This window comes from Opisthocomus hoazin, chromosome 30 (assembly GCF_030867145.1).
Source record: "Opisthocomus hoazin isolate bOpiHoa1 chromosome 30, bOpiHoa1.hap1, whole genome shotgun sequence".
Classification (NCBI taxonomy): Eukaryota; Metazoa; Chordata; class Aves; order Opisthocomiformes; family Opisthocomidae; genus Opisthocomus; species Opisthocomus hoazin.
In genome coordinates this window covers 1,312,200-1,338,261 of record NC_134443.1, presented here as the reverse complement: position 1 = coordinate 1,338,261, position 26,062 = coordinate 1,312,200, and the positions used below count along the sequence as shown (strand labels likewise).

Sequence of the window (26,062 nt, the reverse complement as noted above, 5' to 3'; positions counted from 1 at the left end):
TCCCCCAGGGCTGCCTTCCCCCCGGCCTCAGCACGGCTGGAGGTCACGCACGCTGCCTTTTTCATCGAAAGCATCATGGTGGTTTCTGGTTTCTGGGTTTGGGGGAGTTCATCTCATCCTGCTGCCTCCGGGCCTCACCTGGCAGCAGGGATTTGGGAAGGATTCCTCCGTTCCTTGGCGTAAGGGGGCTGCCCCGTAGCCGTGCCCCTGCTCGCTGCCGGCTCGGTGAGCCGATCCCAGCCGGCAGCAGCTCGGCTTCCAGCTGAGGGGCGCGAGGCGGACGGCGGGGCCGGGCCGTTGGCCGGTTGCTTCCCATCCCACTTTGTTGGCAGGCGTCCCAGCGGGATCCCGGAGGAGGACATCCGCAGCTCCCTGGTGCCGTACCTCCTGAAGCACCGCGCCTACCTGCGGAAAATCCTCAGGGAGAAGGAGGAAGAGAACAGGAAGGTGGCGGAGTCTGTGCTGGCGGGGAGGGACAGGATTGCAGAGCTGCAGCGGCTCATACAAGCTCGCAAACGTGCCTGGCAGGTAAAAATTAAAACCCAAATACAGATCCCTTCTTTCCACAGCGTCGGCCTGAAAGAAACACCGCTCTGTGGCGCAGGGCTGCGCCGTGTTTAAGCCCTCCACTTAGCAAAGCCTGGGCTGGGAGGCCCGGGTGTTTTCGCTGCAGGTTTTCCCCGTGCGCTGGGCGGGACGGCTCCGGGGGATCAGCACGCCGCGTCCCGTCCGCGCTGGGGCCGGCGGCGTGTGCGACGCTCCGGCTCCTGCCGGCCCGCTCTGCGTCCTGAGCGCTGGCGTCCGCGGAGAAAAGCGCTCTGCCGAGTTCAGCGGCGCTCGTTTTGCTTCCAGGCAATTAGCAAAGAGCAACGAGAGCTCATCACGACGTTCCAGGAGCCGCAGTGAGACCGCGGGGGGGGGAGTTCCTCCTCCCCTCGGCGGCGCGTTGGGAAGCGGGACTCTGCGTGGCCTGCACAAACCACGTGGCCTCGCCCTCGTCGGGCCAGGAGCGGCTTGCAGCGGGACCGAAAAGCTGCTGGACTCACACGGTTTGATCAAAGTTTGTGAAGAAATAAAAAAGGGCACGTCAGGATCTTTGGAAAGAGAGGACAGTTTGCTCTTCCCCGCTCGGCTCAGCGGGGAGGAGAACCCGAGCTGATAGCCGGAGCGTGTCCGTACGCTCCCACGCCGCTTTAGCGCAGCGACAGGCGTGAGGAGAGCTTTCTAGAGCCAAATTTGTGGCCTTGGAGGTATTTCGGATGCGCCTTAGAGACCAACTGGTGCCCTGTTTCTTGCTCTTTTGCCCCGTTTTTTGCGGTGTTCGTGTTCAGTCTCTGTGTCTGGTTCAAACAGCTGCCCGTGGCGCGTCGGAGCAGGCACGGCCGCAGCTGCTTTATCCCTCCAAGATCCTCGTTGCCGTTTCTTCTGGTTTTTCCCGTTATTTTCCAGCCCTGCTCCCCGCGCAGCAGACACGCACCCAGGGCGCTTCTCCGAGCACCGAGAAGCCGGGGCTGGCGCGTGCGGAGCCGAACTGAGCGCGGCCCTGCCTCGCCGTTGTGGGCTCGGGGCAGAGGGACTCGGTATTTTCCGGGGAAAGCTCCGTGCTGGCTCCTGGAACCGAACTGGGTTCGGTTTTACCCATCCGGCCTCGTTCTTCACCGTCTCAGCGGGAGCTCGCCAGCCGGGGAAGCGGCGATTTGCCGGAGTCTGCCCGCCGGCGCGGTGGTGACGCCTTCGAAGTGAGGAAGAGGCCCTTCCTCTGCGCCGGGCGGGCGTTGAGGGGAGCCCGACAAGGACTGGTGGCGATGACCCACAGAGGTCCCTTCCAACCCCTACTATTCTGTGATTCTGTCTCTTCCCAGCAGACGCCAGATCTGCCGCGGGCGGCAGGGCCTCCGCTCGCCCGGCGCCCTCCGCGCCTGTTGCGCTCCTCGGCTGTCGGTGCGTGCCCTGAGGCGAGGCCATGCCCCTGCGCGGTGGCGAAACGCAAATTGGGAGAACAACGGCGACGCTTCCCGCCGAGCGCCAGCCTCTGTTTGCAATTAGAGGCCGGCAGAGCCTGCGCCGGGCCGGCTGAGGCATATTTTCCTGCTGTCGTAAACAAGCCTTCCCTCGCCGCATTATAATCTAAATAAATTGGAGCTGTTGTTCCCCCGGTCTTGGCTCCCGCTGTGTGCGCTTGGCCCGCGTACTCGGTAGTTTATGGGTTTGTTTGACAAAGGCTCTGGCTTCGGCATTTCTCTCCTCCTCCGCCCCAAAGCCTCCAGTTCCGCTTTCCAAGGCCGGGCTGGGATTTATAGGATCTGAAAGTCTGGAAAGCGGTCAGGACGCCGAAGAGGAATGTCACCCTGGGAGCGCCCGCGGCTCGGAGCCCTCCTGGAGTTACGCGGGAGCAAACTGCGGAGGGGAGTGAGCACCCCGAGCGTGGCCGGGCTCTTGGAGGAACGGGAGATTCTCCTTGGCTGCTCTGCTCGCTGCCCGAGCCGCGCCGGCACCGCTGCTGCTTCTCGCTGAGCCCTGCTTTGGGCTTTGAAGCGGTGCTGGACCTCTTCCGGAGGTGCCGTTTCTGGGAACGGGCCCCGACACCCCGCACCGCCGCGGGGGCTGGGGCAAGGGGGAGCTGCGTGGAGCCCGAGGCCGAAGGGTGGCGATGGCGATGCCAGGAGCACGCGCTGGTCCTCGAGGCCCAGCTTGGCCAACGCGTCCCCGCTGGTCCTGTGCGGAGAGGAAAACCCCGCGGCTTTCAGCAGGAAACTCCTAGCGTGGCAGCACCCCCGCTGCGATCCAGCGGTGGGGACTGGGACAGACCAGTCAGTGACTGGGGAGCGCGGCCAGGAGTCCCACCAGCGCCCCATCTCCTGTCCCAGTTACGGACTGGGTGGCTGGGTGCTGTCGGGCCAGCAGGGCTGGGCCCACCACCACCTCCCCCCTGGCCCGGGGCCCGCGTTTTCCTCCCTGTGGGCTCTGCCCGCTCGCGGGGGGAACCGGGTTCACCCCAAACCACAATTGCCGCCTGTGCCGGCGGCTCCCGGTCCCGGCGGATGTGCTGGAAATAGCCCTGGCCGTGCCGCGGGCCCCTCCTCGCCGGCGGTCGCAGCACCCTATAAAGCTGCTCCGGGACGGGGGGCTGCACCCAGCGCAGCGCCCGCGCCCAGAGGCACCATGAGACCCCTCGTCCTGCTGAGCCTCCTGGCCCTGCTCGCCCTCGGCCTCTGCCGCAGGGGTATGGGGGGACCCCGGGGGGTGATGGGGGGCTCTGCTGTGAGCCAGGGGGGGCGAAGGGGGTTGGAGAGGGGTGATGGGGGGCTCTGCTGTGAGGCAGGGGGGGCGAAGGGGGTTGGAGAGGGGTGATGGGGGGCTCTGCCGAGAGAGCAAAGGGGCTTGGAGAGGGATTTGCTGCACCTGGGGGTGGAGGGTGCAGGGCTGGAGTGCAGGGGACGGGGATCAGGACTCCCTTTGCCAGGTTGGGGGGGCTCTGGGTGGGGGGGTCCCAGTGAAGTGTGGGGTGTGAGCCCCAAAAAGGGGGAGCAGGGTGAGGGTGCAGCTCCTTCCCTCCATCCTTCAGCTGCCGATCGCTCCGTCAGCGCCGCCGACTCGCCCAGCTCCGAAGGTGAGTGCCTGCGGCCGGGGTCGTCCCTGCTGCCCCGGGGTCGGGGGGGGGACCCAGCCCCAGCCCCCCCCGACCCCCTGCCGCCTCCCCGCAGCCTTCATCTCCAAACGCGCCAGTGCCGAGGTGGCACGGAGACACAAGAGGAATTACATCTACGACGGGTAACGGTTTGACCCCACTGTGCCGGGGACCGCGTCCCCCCGGGTGACACCGAGGGGGGCACGCGGTCCCCATCCAGCCCCCCCTCCCCCCAGCTTTTCAGGAGGGTCCCCGCCGGGGCCAGGGACCCTCCGCCACCCCCCGTCTGTCCCCGGCAGCGTCTACGGTGCCGTGCGGGACCCGCTGGAGGCCAAGCGCGAGGTGTGCGAGCTCAGCCCCGACTGCGACGAGCTGGCCGACCTCATCGGCTTCCAGGAGGCTTACCGGCGCTTCTACGGCCCCGTGTAGCCCCCCCAGCACCCCCCGCCACGCCGTGACCCCGGCTCTGGGCTCGGCACCCACCTCCCCGAGCAGCCCTGTCTTAACCGTGGAAAGAAATAAATGCACAAAGCGCAGGCGGCTCCTTCGTGGTCCGAGGGCGCGGGATGGGGCGCGAGACCCCGCCGAGGCTCCGCGAGGCTGAAGACCCCTGGCCTCCTCCTCCCTCTCCCCACACCCAAAGGCTCCGGGGCAGAGCGGGGTCCATCCGGTGCCCGGCCCTGGCAATGACGAGCCCAGCGCTCGCGCCGCCGTTATTATTCCAGTTTAATTTCAAGCTGCTTGGTCCAAGCATGGAGTTATTGGGGGGGGGGGGGGGGGGGGGGGGGGGGGGCGCTGCTCCGTCTGCCCCAGGGCCCTTCCCTCAGCCAACCGCCATTTCCTCAAGGCTGGGGTTGGGGGGCAAAGCGGGGGGAGGTTGGGACCCCAATCCCCTGCACAGTGCTCGGCCCTGCCATCCCGGCACGCCCCGGCAGCCCGCCCTCATGCTGGGGTCTGCTGGGCTCCAGCTCTCCTGTCCCCTCTGACCCACCCACGACGTCGCTGCCAGGTCCCCGCGCAGGGTGACATCGCTCCCCGGCCCCGAGCTCATCTCCTGCACGGTGCTGGCTCCTGGGGTCCCACCGCCCTGGCTCCTGTGGTCTCACAGCCCTGGATCCTGGGGTCCCACCGCCCTGGCTCCCGGGGTCCCACCGCCCTGGCTCCTGGGGTCCCATGGTCCTGGCTCCCAGGGTCCCACAGCCCTGGCTCCCACCGCCCTGGCTCCTGAGGTCCCATGGCCTTGGCTCCTGGGATCCCACAGCCCTGGCTCCTGGGATCCCACAGCCCTGGCTCCTGGGGTCCCGTGGCCCTGGCTCCTGGGGTCCCATATGGCCCTGGCTCCCAGGGTCCCACAGCCCTGGCTCCCGGGGTCCCACGGCGCTGGCTCCTGGGGTCCCACCGCCCTGGCTCCTGTGGTCCCGTGGCCCTGGCTCCTGGGGTCCCATATGGCCCTGGCTCCTGGGGTCCCACCGCCCTGGCTCCTGGGGTCCCGTGGCCCTGGCTCCTGGGGTCCCATATGGCCCTGGCTCCTGGGGTCCCACAGCCCTGGCTCCCGGGGTCCCATGGCCCTGGCTCCTGGGGTCCCACAGCCCTGGCTCCTGGGGTCCCGTGGCCCTGGCTCCTGGGGTCCCATATGGCCCTGGCTTCTGGGGTCCCATAGCCCTGGCTCCTGGGGTCCCACCACCCTGGCTCCCAGGGTCCCATGGTCCTGGCTCCCAGGGTCCCACAGTCCTGGCTCCCACGGCGCTGGCTCCTGGGGTCCCATATGGCCCTGGCTCCTGGGGTCCCACCGCCCTGGCTCCTGGGGTCCTGTGGCCCTGGCTCCTGGGGTCCCATATGGCCCTGGCTCCTGGGGTCCCACAGCCCTGGCTCCCGGGGTCCCACCGCCCTGGCTCCCGGGGTCCCACCACCCTGGCTCCTGGGGTCCCATGGCCCTGGCTCCTGGGGTCCCATATGGCCCTGGCTCCTGGGGTCCCACAGCCCTGGCTCCTGGGGTCCCGTGGCCCTGGCTCCTGGGGTCCCATATGGCCCTGGCTCCTGGGGTCCCACAGCCCTGGCTCCCACGGTCCCACTGCCCTAGTTCCTGAGGTCCCACAGCCCTGGCAGCTGGGGTCCCATGGCCATGGCTCCTGGGGTCCCACGCTGCCTGGCTCACCGGGGCCAACGCCACGCCAGGCACCGACCCCCTGCTCCCACCGACCCAGCCTTTGCCAGCCCCCTGCGCCCTCTGCTCCAGCCCGAATCCCTTGGCTCTGCCTCCAGCCCCTGCCCCCGGGCACCCCGTGACAATCCTGGCTACAGACAGATAGACAGACACCCGCGGGTCCCCAGGCACCAAACCTGCTGGGAAACGGGCCACGGGGGATGTCCATGGGTTTGGGGGTCTCCCACCCTGGGGAGGGGGTCACCATGCGGGGCTGCTACGCGTGTTAGGTGCAGTGTGAGAGTGCGGCAGTGGTGAGTACGATTAGCAATAGCGGTGGGGAAACAGATTAGGCGTAGCGGTGGGGAAACTGAGGCACGGGGAGCTTGGCTGGCTGCAGAGGAACCGGGGCGGGGGGGGGACACCCCATTTTATGACACCCCGAGACACCCAGCTGCAGGATGCACACATCAGAGCCCCTCACCCTCTTCTCCCCACACCTGATGGCCATGGGGTGGGGGGGTCTGGGTGCCCACAGCCCAGCTCCTCGCTGGGACCGCTCGGGGGGCTGCCGGGCGCCCGGGGCAAGGCCGCGGTGAAGGCGCCGATGATGGCCGCGTTGCCCAGAAGGGCCAGCCCGGCAGTGCCGAAGGTGCCGGGGAGCCCTGGGACGGGCAGGCGGCCCCGCAGCCAGGCGCGGCGTGAGCCCGCGTCGCAGAGGATGGCTTCCAGCTGGAAGTGGGTCCCCAGCACAGCGCAGATGTGGAAGAGCTGGTGGCTGTGTCCTGCCCCGGGGCGGGAGAGGCTGGCGTCACCCCTGGGTGCTGGGACTCCTCACCCAGCTCCTGCTGCAAGGGGTCGCTTTGGGGGGGGGAGGCACTGGGAGGCACTGGGAGGCACTGGGAGGCACTGGGAGGCACTGGGGTCTGCTGCTCACCGATGTAGTCGAAGCGGCCGGGTGCCAGGCGCTCGGGCAGGTGGGATGCGAAGAGGAAGCCGGTGAGCAGGGCGAAGAGGAGGTGGTAGCAGTACCCGGCCACGGCCTCACTCCAGGCACCGCTGCTCCAGAAGCAGAAGAGGAGCTGTGGGGATTGGGGGGGGCAGTGAGCAATGGAGGACCCCCCCCCCCCCCCCCCCATTCCCTGGGAGAATCCCGAGCCCCCCGTGGCGGTGGCACCGGCCCCGGGCACCCCGACTCACCCGGTAGAAGAGCGGGATGTTGTCGTAGAGGAAGGGGTAGACGAACGCCGCCGTCCGCAGCACCTTGCTCAGCCGGGGACGCTCCAGCTCAGGGAAGCTGTGAAGTTGGGGAGGGGGGGGAAGGGTTGGAGGAGGGCAGGGGGCATGGACGCCGGTCAGGCCCTGCAGCGAGGACCCCACGAGCAGCTTGGCTTTGGGCCAGACCCACTGACTGAACAAGGGACCCCCCCATCCCCAGACACACTCTGCAGGACCCAGACGCTCGAGAAGGACGAAGCCCCCATCCCCAGCTTCCACCCAGTTGCAGCGCTGGTGCCTTCGCCCAAACCCTACCGGGAGTAGCAGGAGAGGCCGGTGCAGACGAAGGAGTTCAAAGCAGCCGCGGGGACAAAGTAACGGTGCAAACCGCCGCTGACCCAGGGCTCCGGCATCGCGTAGGCGCCGTAGGCGAAGGCGCAGCCTGCGAGAGCAACGCGGCGTGACGGGGCCAGCGGCTCCCTGTCCCCGGCCCCGCGCCGGCCCCTGGCCGCGGCTCACCCAGGCTGTAGAGGCTGAGGGCTCCGTAGTCGCAGAAGTAGCAGATGTGGCGGGCGCGCGCCGACATGGAGCTGAAGGTGTGGGCGCAGCTGGAGGCGAAGGGGTAGAGGCAGACGAGCAGCAGGTAGATGAGCAGGGGCCAGTGGTAGGGCTCCTGCCAGAAGTCCAGGGAGGAGGAGAGCACCAGGAAGCGCCACACGAAATACCTGCCGGCACGGGGGTGAGCTCCTTCCCTGTCCCCATCCCTGTCTCTGTCCCTGTCCCCATCATCTCTGTCCCCATCTCCATCCGTTCTTTGTCCCCATCCCCATCTCCATCCTTTCTTTGTCCCCATCCCTGTCTCTATCCTTTGTCCCCATCCCAACTTCAACCCCAACCCTGTCGCCATCTCCACATTTTCTTTGTCCCCATCCCATCTTCATTCCCATCCCTATCCCCATCCCCATCTCCATCCTTTGTCCCCATCTCCATCCTTTGTCCCCATCCCTGTCTCTATCCTTTGTCCCCATCCCAACTTCAACCCCATCCCTCACATCCCCATCTCCACATTTTCTTTGTCCCCATCCCATCTTCCTTCCCATTCCTATCCCCATCCCCATCTCCATCCTTTCTTTGTCCCCATCCCTGTCTCTACCCACATCACTTCTTCACCCCCATCCCTGTTCCCATCCCCATCACTGGCTCTGTCCCCATCTCCATCCGTTCTTTGTCCCCATCTCCATCTTTTCTTTGTCCCCAGCCCATCTTCATCCCCATCCCTATCCCCATCCCCATCTCCATTCTTTCTTTGTCCCCATCCTGGTCTCCATCCTTTGTCCCCATCCCATCTTCAACCCCATCCCTGTCCCTGTCCCCATCTCCATCTTTTCTTTGACTCCATCCCATCTTCATCCTTGTCCCTATCCCCATCCCCATCTCCATTCTTTCTTTGTCCCCATCCCTGTCTCTGGCCCCATCTCCATCTGTTCTTTGTCCCATCCCATCCCCATCCCCATCCCCATCCCCGTCCCCATCCCTGTCTCCATCCTTTCTTTGTCCCCATCCCCTCCTCATCCCCTTCTCCACCCCTTTCTCTCCCCGTTCCCACCTCCACCTTCCATCATTCGCATCCTCGTCCCCGTCCCCCCACCCCTCCCCAGCCCCACTCCTGTCCCCATCCCGTGTCCCCACGCCTATCGCCGCTCCGATTCGCGTCCTCCTCTCGGTCGCTCTCCCCAGCCCCACCAGGTCGGCAGGAAGTGCGTCCAGATGTTGACGGTCTCATTCGTCATCTGGAAGGAGCTGAGGACGCAGTCAAGGGCCGAGCTGGCGGGGTGCCGGTACCCCGACATGATCCCATCCTCCCAGAAGATCTGCGGGGACAGCAGGGCCGGTCAGGGGACACAGCAGGGGGAGTGGGGCAGCCCCAGAGAGGGGAAACTGAGGCAGGGTGGGCTGGGAGCGGCTCATCAGCCGGAGCAAGCTGGGCTGGGGAGCCCAGGTGGGTTTTTTTCCACCTTGGAGGAGGGAACTGGGGGGAGAAACCCAGGGGCAGAGCCCCACCGCCCCCAGCCACACGCACCCGAGGCACCTGATGGACCCTGAGGATCTGCGGCAGCTTCGCGCTCAGCATGGTGGGGCCGAGGCGCTCCGGGCTAGAGGTGTCGGGGCGCCGGGCCGCAGCCCATGTCCTGCGGAGATGGGACGGAGCCCGCCGGGGGACGGGGCTGGGGCCGCAGCAGCCGGGACCACCGCCCCCCAGGCCCCCTCTCCGCTTTTCCCAGGGGTGGGCTCAGCAAAGCCCCCTCCCCGGTCGATTGGTCTGGGGAAGGAGGGGGTATCTGAGCAGGATCAGGCCCCCCAGACCCAGGTGAGCACGATGGGTGGGGGCTGCAGCAAAGAGCCAGCTCCTGCCCCACCGCAGCCCCCCTCCCCACGGAAGTCCCCCCGACCCCCGTGTACCCGCTCTGGGGATGTCCCCGTACGCGCAGGTTTGGGACCAGGCCACCGCGGAGAGGGAAAAGCCCCCCGGATACCCCGCAGCCCCCGAGCCCAGACCCCGCCAGAGACGTTGCGTTACGCAGGGGCCGGGATGCAGCAGGACACCGAGGGGAAACTGAGGCACGGTGTAGGAAGGGGTCCTGAGCTTCCCCACCCACCCCCCCAGCCCAAAACTCACCCAGTGCTTTAGAAGGGGGAGGAGAAAAGGAAAAAAGCTCGAAACAACCCGAAAGCGCCCAGAGCCGCTGGCGGGACGGTGGGTGCCGCCATGCTGGACGTCCGTCCCCTCCTTGCCTCCACGGGCCGGGGGTCTCGGCCCCACCGCCCGCCTCCCCGGAGCCCTCCCCGGCAGCTCCCGCTCCTCGGCGGCCGGGGCAGCGTCTGCGGGGGCTCAAAGGGAGCTTTGTGCCGGCCGCGGCCTCGCTGCCCACTTGGGCTGAAATCCCCCCGAGCCCCCCCGCGACGCACGACTGCGCACGGGGGGGTTTTGCCCCCAGCGTGCTGCCGGAGGGGCACAAGCTCCTGCGTGGGACTGCTGGAAAGCGGCTCCGGGCATCAGATTTTCGACGCCAACGAGCTCTGCAGCGGGGGGTGGGTGATGGAGCCGAGCGCCAGGGCCACGCGGGGACCCCCCAGGTTACGCCGCGGGGGTCCCACGACTGCCGCAGACGGGAGACGGAGCGAGGGGGAGAAAAGCAAGAGGAAGTTTGGGAAAGCATCCCCGACCGACCTGACCGCGTCCCGCCGGCACGAGGAGGTGGCTCGGGCTCAGTCCGGGGCAGCGAACGCCGGCAGAGGCGTCCACGCCGCGGTCAGGAGCTGGAGGGTTGCGCTGCGAGCGGGAGCGACGCTTTCCAAGCCCCCGTCTTTGAGGATTTCTTTACCCCCCCGCCCCCAAAGTGGCTCAGCCGTGGGCGCTGGGCGCAGCGTGGGGAGCCCCAGCGTCCCCGGATGAGCGGCTCGAACCCCCCGTGCTCGGTGCGGAGAGCCGCGGGGCCGATGGGCGCCGGCGCGGCGGCAGCCTCGGCCAAGGGACGCGGCGTTGCTCCGGCCGCCGTTGGCAGGAGGCCGGTGGGAGGGTTTGGGGGCTCCGTGCCTGCCCGCAACGGGACCTCCTGCATCCCCGCAGCGACGCGGGCCCCGGCGCTGAAAAGCCCCTCAAAATAACCCGCGCCAAGCACGGCAAACCCTGGCTGGGGACCCGCTCGGGGCAGGGAGAAGGGGGAAGCGGAGGCGCAGGGAGGGAGGCCCCCGGCGCTTTCCGAGGACTCAGCACCCCAGCGAGCAGGACCAGGGGTCCCGGCTCCCGATCAGCGTTCCAAAGCTTCCTCCTCGCTTCGGTTTTCCAGGAGCAAAGCCCTTGGTGGATCTCCAGCGCGAGGGGCGTGGGCTGGATCCACGCTGCCGACGCCAGCGGAGGCACAGCGAGTTCGTTAACGGGGCAGGGGCCCGCCGAGCCCATTAACGCCGGGCAGCGTCTTGGCACAGCCCTCCCGCGCTGGACGAGGCGCTTCCAGCCCCTCGGGAGGGGACAGAGCCGGCAGCGAGGGGTCTCTTTTGTGCCAGAGGCGTTGGGACACGGGGCACGTCTCGCCCCGCGAGGAGAAGTCGCCCACGCTTTCTGCTCCCAGGAGGGACTGGAAGCCGGATTCGCCTTTTCACAACCTCCGTCCCCGGCCTTCCCACCGCTGGCAGCTGCCAAAGAACTGGAGAGGGAGAGCAAACTGTATCAGTGCCCGGCTCCGGGCTTTCCACCAGCAGAGCAAAGAAAGGAGCTTTGGTGCGAACGGAAGACTTCTTTATTTCTTTTTTTCCCCCCCATAAAGCACCATCCCCAGTTTCCCCGCTCCCCAGCGCCTGGCGCGGACGCTCGCAGAGCCTGGCTTCGAGCGCGCTGCCCTGAAGCCCAGCCTGAGCGGCACCTCGAACGAACCCGGGGAAGGGCGGCGTTTCTAAGGACGCGCGCTCCCCAAGCCCCGTCCAAAGCCAAGCGGAGAGGCTGCCCGGTGAACCGCTGCGGGGATTTCTGCCGCCGGCAGCGGTGCTGGGGGTGGGGATGCTCCCGCGAGCAGAACCACGCCGAGTCCCGGTGAGAGGCCGAACTCGTCCCCAAGCACAAAGGCAGCGAGCAAAGGGCGAAGGAACAACGGCAAAACTGTTCCTGTGACGGGGACAAGGGACCCACCTCCATGCACCCTCTCAAACCAGCAGCAAACCAAGGCTACGCCTTCCTTCACCCAAGGCAAAGAGCAGTCAAAGGGCTGGGGAACACCAAAGCTTATTTTTTCTCCTCTGAAAAGCAGAAAGTTTGGTCAGCCAAGGGCACGTTTGCGGGTGGATTCACGCATTAAACACGCGGCCTTCTCTGGGGCGGCGTAGGAGCGACACGGGCCGGGCCGGGAATCACCACAAAACGAGAGGTACAAACATCTTGGATTTTATTGAGCTAGCCAAGGCGCTGGGAGCACAGTCGAGAGACGCCGTGAGAGCCCCCGAGCTCCTCCTCGTCCCAGCCGGGGTCCAACCGCCGGCCCAGCGCTCCCCCGGCCAGAGCTACCCAGGCACAAAGCCCCAGGCCGGGCTTTTTTTGTGCTACAGGAGGACGGAGGGAGGGATGCTCGTCCCTCGCCTGAAGCCAAGCCCTCTCCCTGCCAGCAGACAGAGGCAGGCCCAGGGAGCCGGGGGTCCTGCGCCAACCCTGCTGCCCTCCTCCATTCTCGCCACCCCCCCCCTTTTGCCCCCACTGTTTTCAGCCCCAGCGAGACCAGCTAGCTCTGCTGGACATCAAGAAGAAGAAAAAAATAACGATAAATCTAAGATGCAAGTGAAAATCCAAGGCGTTGCAGGCGGCATGGAGCAGAGCGAGGACGGGAGGAGGAAGAGGCGCTTGGCAGAGCCTGTGAAGCGCGGCGAGCACCGGAGTGGCCGTGTCCCCAACCACGGCCTGGGGACAGCCCCCGTCCCCCCGCCCCGTGCTGCCTCCAGCGAGCCTCCCCACCGCAAACCTGCGCTCTCCCAGCTCGGGGCCACCCCACAGACTTCTAAGAGCTCAACACGGTGGTAACGAAAAGCAAATCAAACCCAAGGAACGCACAAAAACACCAGGAAAACAACGCTTTCAGCCTGGAAGAGCCTTCTTTTCACTCTCCTTCCCAGCACGGGATGAGCCTGGAGCTGGGCTCAGCCAGCTCTGAGCTGGTACAGAAACAGCACCGTGAGGAGCAGCAGCGGACCCGCGCTGGCTTCCACAGGGCTCGATCGTTGCCTCACTATTCGGGCTGGTATGAACACGGTGGGGGGAGCTCTTGGGAAACCCGAGCCACAGCGCATTGGAGCCATGGGCAGAGCAGTAGCCCACGCTCCCCGGAGCCTCCCCGTCGACCTCTGAGTTTCCCGCAGGCCCGGAGAACTGCTGAGCGTCTGGAACCAAAACAGGCCAGGGAAAGCGGCCTCCTGCTCTCGGCTTCTGGGCTGGGACGTGGAAGCGATGCACCAAATCCGTGGGGGGAAAACTGGCACCGGCCCTCGGACTGATCCAGATCGATTCATACCCAGTGAGGAGACTCCGACCCACCGCGAGAGCTGGGATCGGGGTTCAGAAGTGCCTCCCTTTACCCCAGTCCTAAAGACGTTGAGTTGAGCCTCCAGGAGAAGGCAACACTTGCCGGAGGACACAGCTCGGCGCCTGCCCCGAGGCCGCTGCGCTGTCCCGGAGCTTGGAAGTCTCTCGCTTTGTCAGCTCTGTGGATCTCTGACTGGGGAAGCGCATCCAAAATAAAGGAAATTCATCAGGTCCTCAGCCACAGCTGGATGTTCTGGAGAGGAAGCAGGGTGGCACAGGGATCTTTCAGGTGCCTTTTTTACAAGGTTATTATCCCTCCCCAATCAGCCCAGACAGACGACTGGGCAGTTCAGATGCCCCGTTGAAGAGTCAGGGCCTCTTCCTCCTCTCCAGGTGTGCCAAACATCAGGGTAGTATCAAAACAACTCCTCAGAGGCTCAGTTACTAAGGGATGGTAACGCAGAAAGTCAGGCAACAGCCTTGCTGCCCTGTAGGAATCCCTCTGCTTCTGCTGCGGGGCCCCTAAGCGAGCTCGCTGCAGCTCCGCAACGACGTCTTGTTACAGCAATGCCAAGTTTATTTCCTTTTGTTCTTAAACTGCCTTCTGTGTCCGGCCCAAACCAGCCACCGGTCCGGCCGAGGACAGGGACAGGCGAGCCCTTGCCCCCGCCCCGCTCAGCGACAGCACCCACCTCGGCTGCTGCCCCGGCCCCGCGGCGCTTGGCTCCCAGCTCATCGGGCACCGCTGGCAGCTTGTGGTTGCCACTTTATTTGCTTTGCTCTTTCCGCCCTTCCAGATCCACCTGTGACCAAGGGAATACCCGGCCCAGAGCACAGCTGGGGAGTGCCTCAGCTCCTCGCTGTTTTGATTTCAGCCCAGCAATGCTCTTTTCTTTACCAAGCCCAAGTGCCCGCTTCGCACTACGCAGCCGGAAGGGAATGACAGACTTCTCAGGACTGCGCAGCCAGGCTTCAGCTCGAGCAGACCTCCAGAAGGGAGCTGCACACCGCAGACCCTTCTAATGCGCTTTGCAGCAAGGAGGTGGGTGGTTTTCTTAAGCAGAAAGAAAAAAAAAACCAAAAAAACAAAAAAGCACAGTCCAGCAGCTATCCACACCCCTGAGCCAGGCTTGGACGGAACAAGGAGCGTATTTCGCCCCAGCTGAGCAGCACCCTCCAAGCCAACGGAGGGGCAGAAGGCGAGGTGACTCTGCTCTCCGCTTCACCACACTGCTCTGGCTCATATGCCGGTCCCCCAAGGTGACTCTCTTTTCTTTTCCCACCCCATCAAACAAAAATAATGAGCTAGACAAACAGATAGCTTCAAATAAAACCACCGGCAGCACTGGAGGAAAGAGCGACTGACAAGCTTCACAGCCCACCTCGGATCTCCAAGAACACCCCAGGGGAGCCAGAGTCTTTGAGCTGCCGTTCATTCCTTGGCTCAGCCTAGAAAAGCACTGCCAGTTTCAGGAGAAGCTGCAAAAGGGAAAACCTGCCGGGAAACGCTGCCCCTCTACCCCTCCACCCGCCTTCCAGGCCACAGGGACCTTGCAGGGCCAGCTCCAGCTGTAACCCCAAGCTCGGCATTTCTCTCTGCTGCGCTGCAAGGCTGCATGCTGCAAAGGAACTGAAATTAAAATATAAATGAATCCTCTGGGACTTGTGCTGGTTTTTTGGGGTTTTTTTTTAGTTTTTACCTGAAAACAAGGAACATCCTGCCACTCCAGTACAACGCACCATGCTAGGAAGTCTGCACAGATTGGAGTATGTTGCTTGTCTTTCCGCATTACGCCCCTTTTGTAGCAGCTTCTGGCTGGCCCATGTGAAAAAACACGCAAACGTAGAAGACTAGTGGTTTTTACTTGCATAGCTGCTGTTAGTTCATGTGGATGGAGACATCTGTTTCTTGAGTACATCGACACAGGTGAACTACGCAGAGGCCGTTCAGCCTTATCTCCCACCGCTCTGCTGTCCCGGGAGCGACCCTTCTCTTCATTTCCAAGCGTGGGACAGGACGTCAGACACTGGGTGCTTGAGATGCCGTCAGGATGGAGGTCTGCGAGGTCCCTCACGAGGTCACACGGGGAATTCGCTCGCCCAGCATCTGCCCAGGTAGCAGCATCCCTTCTTTTTGGGATGCTCAAAGCGCTGAACGGTTTGAGCTCCGTCCTCCTGGGCAGCGGCTGCCTTTGCCTGCCCTGGAGGGACGTGAGGAGGGGGGGGACACTAACACTCCAGTTCTGCCACCCTCTCTAGTATGGCATAGCAGCAGTGCTGTGTCGGAACCACCAGCAGAAGAGATAATGGCTTTGAGATCCTCCTTCCCTCTCCACACCTCATTGCAAGATTTAAAAGAAAAAAAAGGAGAAGAAAAAAAAAAAAAGAAAAAGAAGAGGCAGCATTGGGTCCTTCGGAGAGGTCTGCTCCATCCCAGGGTCACAGCACTCCAGCCAAGCAGCCGAGCTTTATCGGTCTTTAAATCCCACGCAGCTCTTCTCTCTCTTCCAGCAACTCTGCTGGCTTCCACTCCTTTTCTCCAAGGTCTAATGCTGGAAGCAAAGGAGCAGGAGGGACTGCGGAAGGAGGAACAGAGTCCTTTTCACCTCTCTCGAGCAGCCCGGCCCATCTCTCGTTGCCCGTGAAGCATGCAGCTTGTAAGGAGAGCAAGGGTGTGCACCGAGCCCATCAGGGCACTTCAGACTGCTCTCTCCTTGCAGGCCAACATCCCCTTGCACTGAGCCCGCTCCACGGGAGACAGGGAAAGGAAATAAATATGCTTGTTCAAAGAAAAAAAAAATTATATTAAGAGCTTTCCCCCCCTTTTAAATAGCACAATTGTCTCCTTTTCTCTCTGACACTGGAAGAGTATCCAGAACCCCAAAGGAACTCCACTTTTTTTTAATATTATTTATGTATATAAAAACTAAGAATTAAAAGGAAAAAACCCCTTGAAAAATAATTCAAAGGAGGAGGGGGCGGGGGAAAAAAAAAAAAAAAAAGAAAGAGTATCTGCTTTCCTGTCACCAGATGACTGAACAAGAGCTAACCACTCTTTGGGTCTTCTTTCCCAAGCTACGAGGGCCCCGTTTCCGCTGCGCTGGTTTGGTTTCGTTGAAGTCAAGTCCACGCTTCAGAAGCCGCCTGCCCACTTCGGATGACCAAGCAAGCTTTGGGGAGGAGTGAGGGGGAGGAATGAATGACTGCCCGTCTCTCGCCCATCTCTGCCGACTGGGAGAAGGGCAGAGCTCTGCCTCGGCCGCGCCGAGGTGCCTCTCTCTTCTCAGAGCAGTTGGCGCCGTCGGAGATGTACAGCCGTCTGGTCGGGATACGGGTGGAGGGTGTCTGTGTGCGTGCCCAAATTGGAATTTCTTTTTTTTTTTTTTTTTTTTTTTGGTAGATATTTTTGTTATCGTTGCTGCTGCTGCTGCTTCTTCATGTCTAAGTGTCGCCCGGATTTTTGTTTCCTTTGTTCAGACGCTGCACGTTCCGAGAGGGGGAGAGAAAGGTACCACCAACCCAATGCCTTTCTGAACATCAGCCCATCTCTTTCCACTGCTTGTAGAACTCCAGAACATTTTTTATTTCTACACTGGCATTGGCGGCTGCCTGGATGGCAGACTGCAAACAAACAGAGACAAAACAACTTATTTTTTTCTTGTCCTGTCAAGAAGACTGCCCTTCACAACTTGAAGATTCTCAGAGTTTGTCACTGCTAAAAGGCCCAATTCTTCTTCGTGCTGAAGTTGCTGTGGCACCAGAGGCCCGCACAGACGTGCAAATTACTTCTCCCACCTCCCCCAGGACACTTTGCACCACAAAGGCGTGACAAATCAAGGGGCCTTTGAGGAACCAGGAATCACAACTTATAAACTAAATTTGGGAAATCCAGGACAGTTATCACCCAAGGCAGAAAATATTTAAAAAAAATAAATAAATCTCCCACAACCAACCAGATTCTAATCTTGCTAGGAAGCAGACAAGCTCCACTCTGCCAGCCAAAGAGCTACTGACCTGCATGGGCGCTGAGAACACGCTTGGGTCCTCCAGCTGAAAGCCCGTGATGATGGTGACCATTCCCGTGGTGTCCTCCTCTCCACTTGCCTGGGACACGGTCAGCTGTTTGCAACTGTCCAGTATTTTATAGAGGTTCCTGCCAGACAGACGCAAGAAACAGAGGGCGAAGTCAGAGGGAAGACCACTTGCTTATGCAAACAGTTTCATAGGTGCTCAGGAGGACACGTGGAAAGCAGGACTGTTTCCCTGCTGCCTGTTGAGGGCTTCATTGAGACCCTTTGGTGCTATGCAGGATGCACAGACGGATGCCCCAACACTCTCCCTAGGGAATTTTATAACTACTCACAGAGCATCCGATCAAGCAAGCTGCACCACGGGTCCCAGCACTAAAACCTCTCCCCAAAGCCACCTGCCTGCTGGGAATCAGGCTAGGACCTCTCCAGATGCTGTCATCTTACCAGGCATCTAAATCTTGTCTCTTCAATTTATGCCTCTCAAAGTTCTTCCCAACATCTTTCTGGCAACGAATGTACCTAAGGGAAGATGAGAGCCACTGAGCTCACAGGGAGACCGTCACACCGACTGAAGCCAACGCTCTACAGCAGGTCCACCAAGTGCTGCAGGACCCTTTCGCAACGCTGGCTTTAATCAACCCACTCAAGCAATCCCCTGCGAAATCCCTTAGATCAGCCCCCTGTCTCATCACCATCACTCTGCGAAGTTCACAATACCGCGCGTGTCTCAAAGCCCACCAGCCCTGAAGGTGGTTTGTCTTCACAGCAGGACAGCTGCTTGTCCTGCTACAGTGAACCTGGGCAGTGACGCAGCACGGCTCTTCCAGCACTCCCAGTGCATCACTAAAAGGGACGGCTCAGTTCTATCCACTGATAAAGAGATGCAGCTCCCTCCGCTCCTCAGAAGCAGCTACATTTCATGGCCGAGCAGCAACTACAAGTGCATCTGGAGAACCAGCTGCCAAACCTGTTACTTCACCACCTTCGGTCTCACCAAGCGCATTCCTGAGGCCTGGCTTTCCCTTGGCCCACTCCTCACTCGGCTCCAAGGGATGCACAGCCCGCTCCCACCATTGACATCATCTTCCAGCCCAAAATACACCCACTCCAAAAGCAAGGGCAAACCGCATCACTCTCCCGCTCTCACCTGTTTCCCTTTTTAAATTCTGCCTCCAGATACCGGATGCTGTCCCGAGCACCTGCGTTCTCCTTTTTCAGGAAGTCTAAACCATCAATCACTGATAGAAAAAAAGAAGAAAAAACATCTGGCTTATAGCCATACTTCTGCAAGCCAATCCAGACGTGTCAAGAATTCCTCATCTCACCGCACTGCCTCTGATGCACGGCAGCAGCGGCTGCCACAGGAGGCAGACGAAGCGGAGAGTGAACAGAACCTCTCTCTTTCCAGCCGTTCTTTGACAAACTGTGTTAGATTCCAAGCATGGGCAACACATAACACAGGCCCCAGAAGTGGCACATGGAAACGGTGTTTCAGCTGCTCCAGCTGAAGTAAAGGACAACGGCAGCAGGAGAGAAAGCCACCACCTCCGCCCACAGGGCTTGCTTCCTATCAAGGAGGGAATAGGGGGGAGGCAGGCTCAGCTATCTGATGTGGAGTCCCCATACCTGTTCGAGGGATGATGATTATGAACCTCCCACTGGTGGCCAGCTGCTTGACAACAGCCAGGTGCTGGCAGAGGGCCTGGGTGTCCGGGACAAGGTAAGGAGACATGGCTGACTGCGCTTTGGGCTGCTGGAGACTTCCCTCCAGCTGAGAAACCTCCAGCTGAAAAAAAAAACCACACATGCAGAGACACTTGCTTCACATTTATGCTGAAACAAATGATCAAATAGGGCAAGACTTGCCCTGCAAAGCTCCACCGGACCCTTCCAACCACCCAGCACATGGAGCAGAGGGCTGGATGCAGCCAGTGGGTCAGAGGGAGGTGATCGTCCCACTCTGCACTGCACTGGTGCAGCCCACACCTCGAGTACTGTGTCCAGTTTTGGGCACCTCAATATCTGAAGGACACCAGACTCTTATAGTGTGTCCAGAGGAACGTGACCAAGATGGCAAAAGGTCTCGAGGGCAAGACTTATGAGGAGAGGCTGAGGTCCCTTGGCTTGTTCAGCTTGGAGAAGAAAAGGCTGAGGGGTGACCTCATTGCTGAGAGGTGACCCCATGGCAGTCTACACCTTCCTCAAGGAGGGCAGTGGAGGGGAAGGTGCTGATCTCCTCTCTCTGGTGACCAGTGACAGGACACGAGGAGAAGGAATGAAGCTGCGTCAGGGGAAGTGCAAACTGGGCGTGAGGAAAAGGTGCTTCACTGAGACGGTGGTCGGCCACTGGACCAGGCTGCCCAGGGAAATGGGTCATGGCACCAAGTCTGTCGGAGCGCAAGGAGCATCTGGACAACGCTCTTAGGCACACGGTTTAGTTTTAGGCAGCCCTGCGAGGAGCAGGGAGCCAGACTCGATGATCCTTATGGGTCCCTTCCAGCTTGAGATTTTCTACGATTCTGTCTTTGCAGAACAGACTCACTGCCTCTGTGTGGGAATGAAGCAGAGAGCTCCCCCTTCCCTTCCTAGTTTCAGACATTTCAGCCACTACCCTGCCAGTTTTCAGGCTGGAACCAGCATCTAAAAGATGACCTCTAAAGGCCCCTTCCAACCCAAAGCATTCTATTGGTCTACGATCTCCTACCTGGAGTCGAAGCTGAGCCATATCTCTCATCAGCCTGTTCCGACGAGCTTCCTCTGCAGCCTAGTTACAGAAACAAACTTCCATATCAGTTAGCAGGAAACACACAAGCTGATACGGCACACGGTTCCACAAACAGGCTGAAAAGGGGACACCCGAGTAGCTCTAAGGAGCAAAACTTGCATCTCCCACCAAAGACCTGTGATTATAGCTACAATATAATAGTAATCTGCAGGAAATTGTGCAAAGTACAGAGAATTAGCCCACCTCTGCCAACTCACCATGTGAAACTGGGCTTGGGCCTGGTGCAGCAAGTTGTCTTGCTCCGACTGTGCTATGCTGATGAAGATCCCAAGCTCCGAGTTGAACTGCAGGATGCTGCCTTGCAAGTGGGTAATGAAGTGGCCAAAGCTCCGAATGCAGCAAATCCGAACAACAGACTGCAAAGAAGCAGACAGGCAATCACCAGCCACGTCTCCCCACGGGGTTTGTGGCCTGAGCCAGCGCCGACCCTGCAGCTCATGTTTTTGGAAGAGGCAGAAACTGCTGTTAAAAAAAAATCCAAAGGAAACATTTCTGATGGAAACGTGCTTCTGAAGACAGAAACTGCAGGAGAGGGCTGCAGGACAGCCTATAGTTGGCCAGAAAGCCTAGAATTGTTTGCAGTCTGGGCTCGCCCAACTCAAGAAAACCTCAGAAAAACATCAACAGGCTCTCCCCCCGAATCTCTGCTCAAGCCCTCCGCGCTGGAAAAAGGAATCAAATAAAACAACAATCTATATCTGATTCTGGGGCAAGCACCACTCTGGGCTGGGCTGCTGAGCAAAGGCAGCAGAAGGTGAGCTCACGTGGGATGTCAGATTGCTGCACTTTGCTCCAGCTGCCCCGGCAGCCTGAGATGGCACTCAAGCCCTCAGCCCGCTGGCCCGTGCTTTAACAGACGTGGGTCCCACACCACGCGTCAGAGCAGTGCCCTCAGTTCGAGACAGAAGACGTGAACGCACTCCCTGCTCCCAAGGAAGCAGACTGGTCTAGCGAAGCAAGACAGGAGAAGAACAGTTGTCTTTCTCTGCACATCTCCACTACCCAGAAACGATCACCTTGGCTCTTTGAGCTTGGGAAAACAGACAGAAGTGCTCGACAAGGGCACAGAGTGCCACAACAACTGAGATTTCACCAACTTTTGCATTCACTAGAGAAGGATCACATGAGGTATCCTGCAGCTCCAACCAAATTCCCTTCCTTCAAGGCAGGGCAGAGATAACAACTCTTTGCCCAGACAGGGAGCTCAGGAGACTTCAAGCAGCAAAGCTGTCAACATGTGACTCTGCTTCCTTTCATAATGACTCTGACGGGGAAGAGATGGCAAGATAATTATCTGAACACTGATTTTTTGGACAGACAGACGACTGCAGCAACCACCAAAAACATGAACCCATCTCAGATTCAAAAGTTTGAATCAGTCTGGGGTCTTTCTTGGCAAGAAAGAGCTAGATCTTCACCTGCACAGCTAAGACAGGCTGCACCTCCAGCAAGGGAAACGCAGCTTGTGCCCAGATCAGGATTTACCCCGACTCACCTCCTCAGCTGCTGAGAAAACGGGCCGGTCCTGCTCAAAGTTAAACCTCTTGTGTGCATTTTTCAGAGGGGGAAGATTTCGCAGGGCCACATCTTCTGGGAGCAGCAAGTTGGCTTTCAGGTCTGGGAGCTCAGCGCCACTCAGAATGTCCTTGACTTCATTACACAGGGCCAGCCCTGGAGAGGACGGAGGGGAAGCACAGCAATATACAGTGACTTCAGCAACTGATGTGGGGACAAAGGGGAAAGCTGCTTTAAGGCACACAATCTGTAATGGTCAAGGGCAGAGGTTTAAGTCACATGTGTACCATGAGCATGTGTGGAAGGAGGAACAACAAGGCCACTCGCAATATAAAGAGCAACTGTGCCAAGCACCCTGCTGAGGCGCATCACTTCGGAGAAACTGTAGTTTGGAGGGCTGGCTTTCCCATTTGTTCCAAGAGACAAGCATGCCTGTTTAAAAGATGCTTCTCATGAACCATGGGGATCTTTAGGCTGAGGTACGGTGCGCATCACGAGCTTTTGGAGCTTCTAAACTAGCTTCCACGACTGCCATGACAAAAAAATCATACTTACTTATGGTCTTGACAGCTAATTCCAATCACGTTGGCCACACAAGGACTTCAGGCACACCGGTTTGAGTGTTTCAGTACACCATCAGCCACATATAATGCATTCATAGAACTAAAGTCTACAGCACAGTATTTAACCAGAATGGTGTTTAAACATAAAAACAACACATGCACGATGTCGTTCCCCATCGTGCTTATCAGCAAACTGCTACTGGCAGATCTCTCCCCCGGGATCTATCACACACCATGGAAATCACCGCCGACTACGCTTGCTGAAACATTGCATTGCCGCTTCCTCCTCCAGTACCTGATTCCTGCAGGTCCGCAGCAGAAGGCAGAAGGTTCAGGAGCACAGACAGCCTGTTCCACAGGCTCTGAGAGCTCTGCAGGAACAAAACACAAAAGGCCACAGAATATTTCAAGACAGATGTATGCGATAATCAGACCGCTTGGGCTTTCCAGCAGCTTTCACAGACCTCAGAATGCTTTATGAAGAGTCAACTTCACTACACTTCTTAGGTCAAGATTATCTTAACTCAGCTGCTGGAGTATTTAACACCACCTTCTGCCCAGGACAGGGGCAGTAGCTTCAATCTGTCCTTAGCATCCCAGCCCAGGGGAACCGAACAGATGCAGCCTTGGACCGAACACCAAGCACAGTTCCCACCTGAGCACACATGATGATGAGGTCCGTGTTCGTCCTCAGCCAGTCCAGGAACACCTTGACAGTGAGAAGCAGCCCTTCGTTGGTCACAATCTCTAGCTTCTCCTGAAGGGATCGCTCATTCCTGCAGGATTTGTTACTTGAAACACTCTCCTCGGAGTCAGAGACGTCATCTGGAAAGTGAAGGGAAAAGCAGGATGGCAGGCATTAAATCCCTTGAGAAGCCAAGCCCCACTGGTATGAGAACAGCGCTGGGTTGGTAAAGAGTTGAGCTGAACCTCTCGGTGCCTCCACATAACCTCACCAAATCAGTTCCTTGTCCCCTGTGCCGTTGATAAGAGCATAGCACTGTTGCATTTTCTTCTTCGTTGTGAGAAGATTGCTAGAATCTCTCTGTGAAATTATAACAAATGCCTTAGCCCCTGCAGCAGCCTCCGAGACGCTCGCTAACAGAGCAGGGGGAAGCAGCACGTGCCAGCACAAGGACCATATAATTTATTGCAGAGAACAGAGCCAGCAATCGCTGTTTAGGTCAACGTGTACCCATCTTCGGGCTACGCAAGAGAAGAAAGTGGTAGGGCTATTTTATCAGCCAGGGCCCAGGTGATTTTAAATATCAAATATGCTTTGCAATCTTGTAATTCTACAGACCTGAGGTTCTCAAAGCCGCTGCCAATGAAACTGCATGCCAGCTACACGAGTGACCTGAGGTCAAGGTAGCAGCAAGCTGGGAATTAACGACACATTTTGCTACAATCCCTTATTTTAATTGCACCATCATCTCTGCCTATTGGCACAGCAATTATCATTCAATAAACCCTCAATATCAAAAGGGAGGAAGTAATTTATTCAGAAACCATCCCTGATAGAGTGGTAAAGACCATTAAACAGCTCGAGTTTTGAAAGAGCACAGCTGAGCGCTCAAAGCTAAAAAACACACAGGTAATTCATTCAACCTGGCTCATTCAACCTCTCATTTTCTGTATCTATAAAGGTATCGTGGCCACACTATTCAAATACATTCCTGGAGCCGCAACATCTGTGTAACCCATCGAAGGAAAATGTTAAACAGACCAATAATTGTTTGTTTTCTTCCTTTACTCCTATTCCTTTTAAGTGGCTATGAAGCAACGCCGGGAGCCAGTAAACATTAACATGATCTAATACCCCCCCCTTCAGCTCCCGGCCCAGACACAGCCTGAATCTCGCCAGTGCTGCAGGCTCGCTGAATTTGGCAGCACGATGCAAAAATGTTTCCTTGCTCCGAGGAAGCCGGGAGGAATGACAAACAAGACCGAACAGGCCCACGTGGTTTTATCTGAAATACAAACAACTCCCTGTAGTGCATCGGATCTCCCTTTCAAGCTGGTGTTTTGTTGATTATTTTTTGTTTTCTTGTTTTGTTGTTGGTTGTTTTTTTTACCCCAGAACGTTACCCAGTTGTGTAAGTTGCATGGTAATAGAGACATTGCAGCTCCACCTGCTGTGCATCTGCAGTTTGGTTCAGCCCTGAGCACTCGGCAAGACAGCGTCCAGAGGGTGACAGCAAGAGGCCCTCAACTCCTCTCGCACGCGCCTAGGCCACATCTCACAGACGAGCTCCTGTGAGAGCTCTGCAGACCTGATCGTCTGACATTTCGTGGAGAACTTCCTGGACCCCATCTGCACTGTCCAACACCAGAAGCGCTAGCCAGTGTCTGATTAGAAACATTTCACGTGGGAAATAGGAAGATAATCCAAGTTTTTAATATCTGCTGGAATTATCCTCTGTATTATCAGAGCTGCTCAGCATCTAGCCTGCTGAGCAGAACAACGGATAACCCTGGCTGGCTGCAGGCGTCTCCTTTGCTTAGTGCACGTATTCCTGGATGTCAGGCAGTAAAGAGTAAAGCTCCTCCTTCAGGAAACACCCAACCCAAGACCCGCCCAGTACTTGGGCAACCTTCTCCTGCAAACCCGGACGAAGGAGAACTTGCACTGTGTAGCAAACAGACTGCTACAGCTTGCAGTTTTCTAGGCAGAACCACAACAACAAATATTTTGAACGAGGTTGCTGATCCTTACCTTGCTCTGCCAAGCTGGGCTTCTCCAGATCTCCGTTGACACACGGCTTGCTTTCTATCCCATCCTTCAAGACGGGTGGTTCGCTGTTCGGTTTCAGAAGGATGTTGCTGAAAGTGGGAGCCAACCGAAAGCAGCGTTTGGTCTGAAACAGCTGGGTGGACATGGCCTGGAGATTACTCGCTATGCTTGCGTCATTAGTGCTCAGGGAAGCTGGCCCATTGACTGCTGGATCCGGAGCCTCCATCTTAGAGATGCCTGGGCTCTTGGAGTCCCCCAGCCCACTGCCATCCACACAGTTTTTTAAGACCTCTTTGGGCCCACTTTTGCCTCGGCCATTTCCCTCCTCACCAGGCTCATCCTCCATGTCCTCCAAGTCGGACCGAGATTCTTGGCTGTTCATGTCAGAGTCTGTCTCTACATCAAAAGCTGCTTCTGCTTCCTCGTCACTCTTCTCTGAGCCACTTTCTGAGCCATCACTGCCCTTTATGGAGCCCTGGCTGGAGTCAGAGTCAAAGCCCTCGCTCAGGTCACTCTCATCCACCTTCTGGGGGTGGCGGCGGCGACGCAAACAGGAGAGGCGGGAGTATTTCTTGCTTTTCTTGCAGTCATTCTTCCGTTGTTCCTCGCTGGGCTGATGATTGGCCAAGTCAGCTTCAGCTTCCTTCTCAATCGAGTTCAACGGCTCGCGTGGCTCCTGGTCATCTGCAGGCATTTAAAATGAGACCACAAGTTAAGAAAGTCTCGATGTGTCACACAAGCTGCTTGCCAGCCCTGAGCCTGGGGAACCAGCAGTGCCGATTTCAGCCATCACTTCTTTTAGTGTCTTTAGCCAGAGACCAAGCCATGGCAACCCTAGAAGAATGACTCACTTTCTAAAAGGCAACCAGAAAGACTGGGGCAGCCTGGATTCCTACTGCCCAAGCTGTGCTGCTCCGTTATCAGGCAGCCTCAGTGCCAAACGCTGCCAGACCAGCATAAAATACACAGTCGAATTTTAAATCTTTTCCCCAGCCTTCTACAGTCTGAGAGCCAAGTGAGCACCAGGCAGGGCAAAGGCATGTGCCAGTCAGCTTGACTAAACCACCGACTCCACCCTGTAACCAGACAGAGTTGACCTAATCCCTTCCTTCAGCTAGCTCCCAGCCTTCCCAGCAGTTCTGTGTCACCCAGCCAGCTTCAAAAGCCAGGCAGGGGAGGGGGCATTCATCGCTGCTTTTGACCAGGAAAACTCTAATGGTGCGTTCTGTGAAATATTACAAATTGACTCTTTGCAGGGGAAAGATGTAGCAATTTTATTCTCTGCTGAACAGGATCCCTCAGAAACTAAAGAACTGTTTTTGTCTGAGCAGAGACAAGGTGTGCTGAGCAGGGCCCACCTCCCTTAAACACTGTTCTGCCTGGG

General features: G+C 59.0%; 4 protein-coding genes across 6 annotated transcripts in view; 2 read left to right on the top strand and 2 right to left on the bottom strand.

The window, feature by feature from the left end:
• The window catches only part of PMF1 (polyamine modulated factor 1), a 6,944-nt gene extending 5,841 nt beyond the window's left edge, over positions 1-1,103 (top strand). Inside the window, exons 5-6 of the mRNA XM_075445414.1 lie at positions 333-528; positions 853-1,103. Coding sequence (XP_075301529.1) covers positions 333-528; positions 853-906 — 250 coding nt within the window. The 3' untranslated portion in view covers positions 907-1,103. The remainder of the gene's footprint in view (positions 1-332; positions 529-852) is intronic.
• A 1,947-nt stretch (positions 1,104-3,050) lies between these two features.
• BGLAP (bone gamma-carboxyglutamate protein) lies at positions 3,051-4,135 on the top strand. Its single transcript, XM_075445416.1, has 4 exons — positions 3,051-3,223; positions 3,566-3,610; positions 3,705-3,771; positions 3,928-4,135. Exons 1-4 carry the CDS (start codon positions 3,163-3,165, stop codon positions 4,055-4,057), a joined length of 303 nt encoding a protein of 100 aa, XP_075301531.1. The 5' UTR covers positions 3,051-3,162; the 3' UTR covers positions 4,058-4,135.
• Positions 4,136-6,251: 2,116 nt separating this feature from the next.
• On the bottom strand, positions 6,252-10,530 carry PAQR6 (progestin and adipoQ receptor family member 6). 2 transcript variants are annotated; one of them, XM_075445407.1, is made up of 8 exons: positions 10,219-10,530; positions 9,070-9,178; positions 8,733-8,860; positions 7,509-7,714; positions 7,305-7,431; positions 6,972-7,068; positions 6,709-6,853; positions 6,252-6,556 (listed from the first exon to the last, which is right to left on the bottom strand). In XM_075445407.1, exons 2-8 carry the CDS (start codon positions 9,118-9,120, stop codon positions 6,252-6,254), a joined length of 1,059 nt encoding a protein of 352 aa, XP_075301522.1. In that variant the 5' UTR covers positions 9,121-9,178; positions 10,219-10,530. The 2 variants fall into 2 exon arrangements, with proteins under 2 accessions (XP_075301522.1, XP_075301523.1); XM_075445408.1 differs by lacking the exon at positions 10,219-10,530 and adding an exon at positions 9,667-10,003.
• An 876-nt stretch (positions 10,531-11,406) lies between these two features.
• SMG5 (SMG5 nonsense mediated mRNA decay factor) overlaps positions 11,407-26,062 on the bottom strand; it is a 34,111-nt gene continuing 19,455 nt past the window's right edge. Inside the window, exons 12-23 of one of the 2 annotated variants that reach the window (XR_012766375.1) lie at positions 24,661-25,362; positions 22,600-22,769; positions 22,240-22,315; positions 21,362-21,537; positions 20,064-20,222; positions 19,786-19,845; positions 18,708-18,867; positions 18,229-18,319; positions 17,526-17,600; positions 17,065-17,203; positions 14,751-16,671; positions 11,409-13,303 (exon numbers count right to left, since the gene is read on the bottom strand). Coding sequence is in view for 1 of the 2 variants with exons in the window: in XM_075445393.1 (XP_075301508.1) it covers positions 16,588-16,671; positions 17,065-17,203; positions 17,526-17,600; positions 18,229-18,319; positions 18,708-18,867; positions 19,786-19,845; positions 20,064-20,222; positions 21,362-21,537; positions 22,240-22,315; positions 22,600-22,769; positions 24,661-25,362 (1,892 nt within the window). In the remaining variant the exon portion in view is untranslated. Of the gene's footprint in view, positions 16,672-17,064; positions 17,204-17,525; positions 17,601-18,228; positions 18,320-18,707; positions 18,868-19,785; positions 19,846-20,063; positions 20,223-21,361; positions 21,538-22,239; positions 22,316-22,599; positions 22,770-24,660; positions 25,363-26,062 lie in introns of both variants that reach the window. The other variant, XM_075445393.1, reaches the window with a different exon arrangement.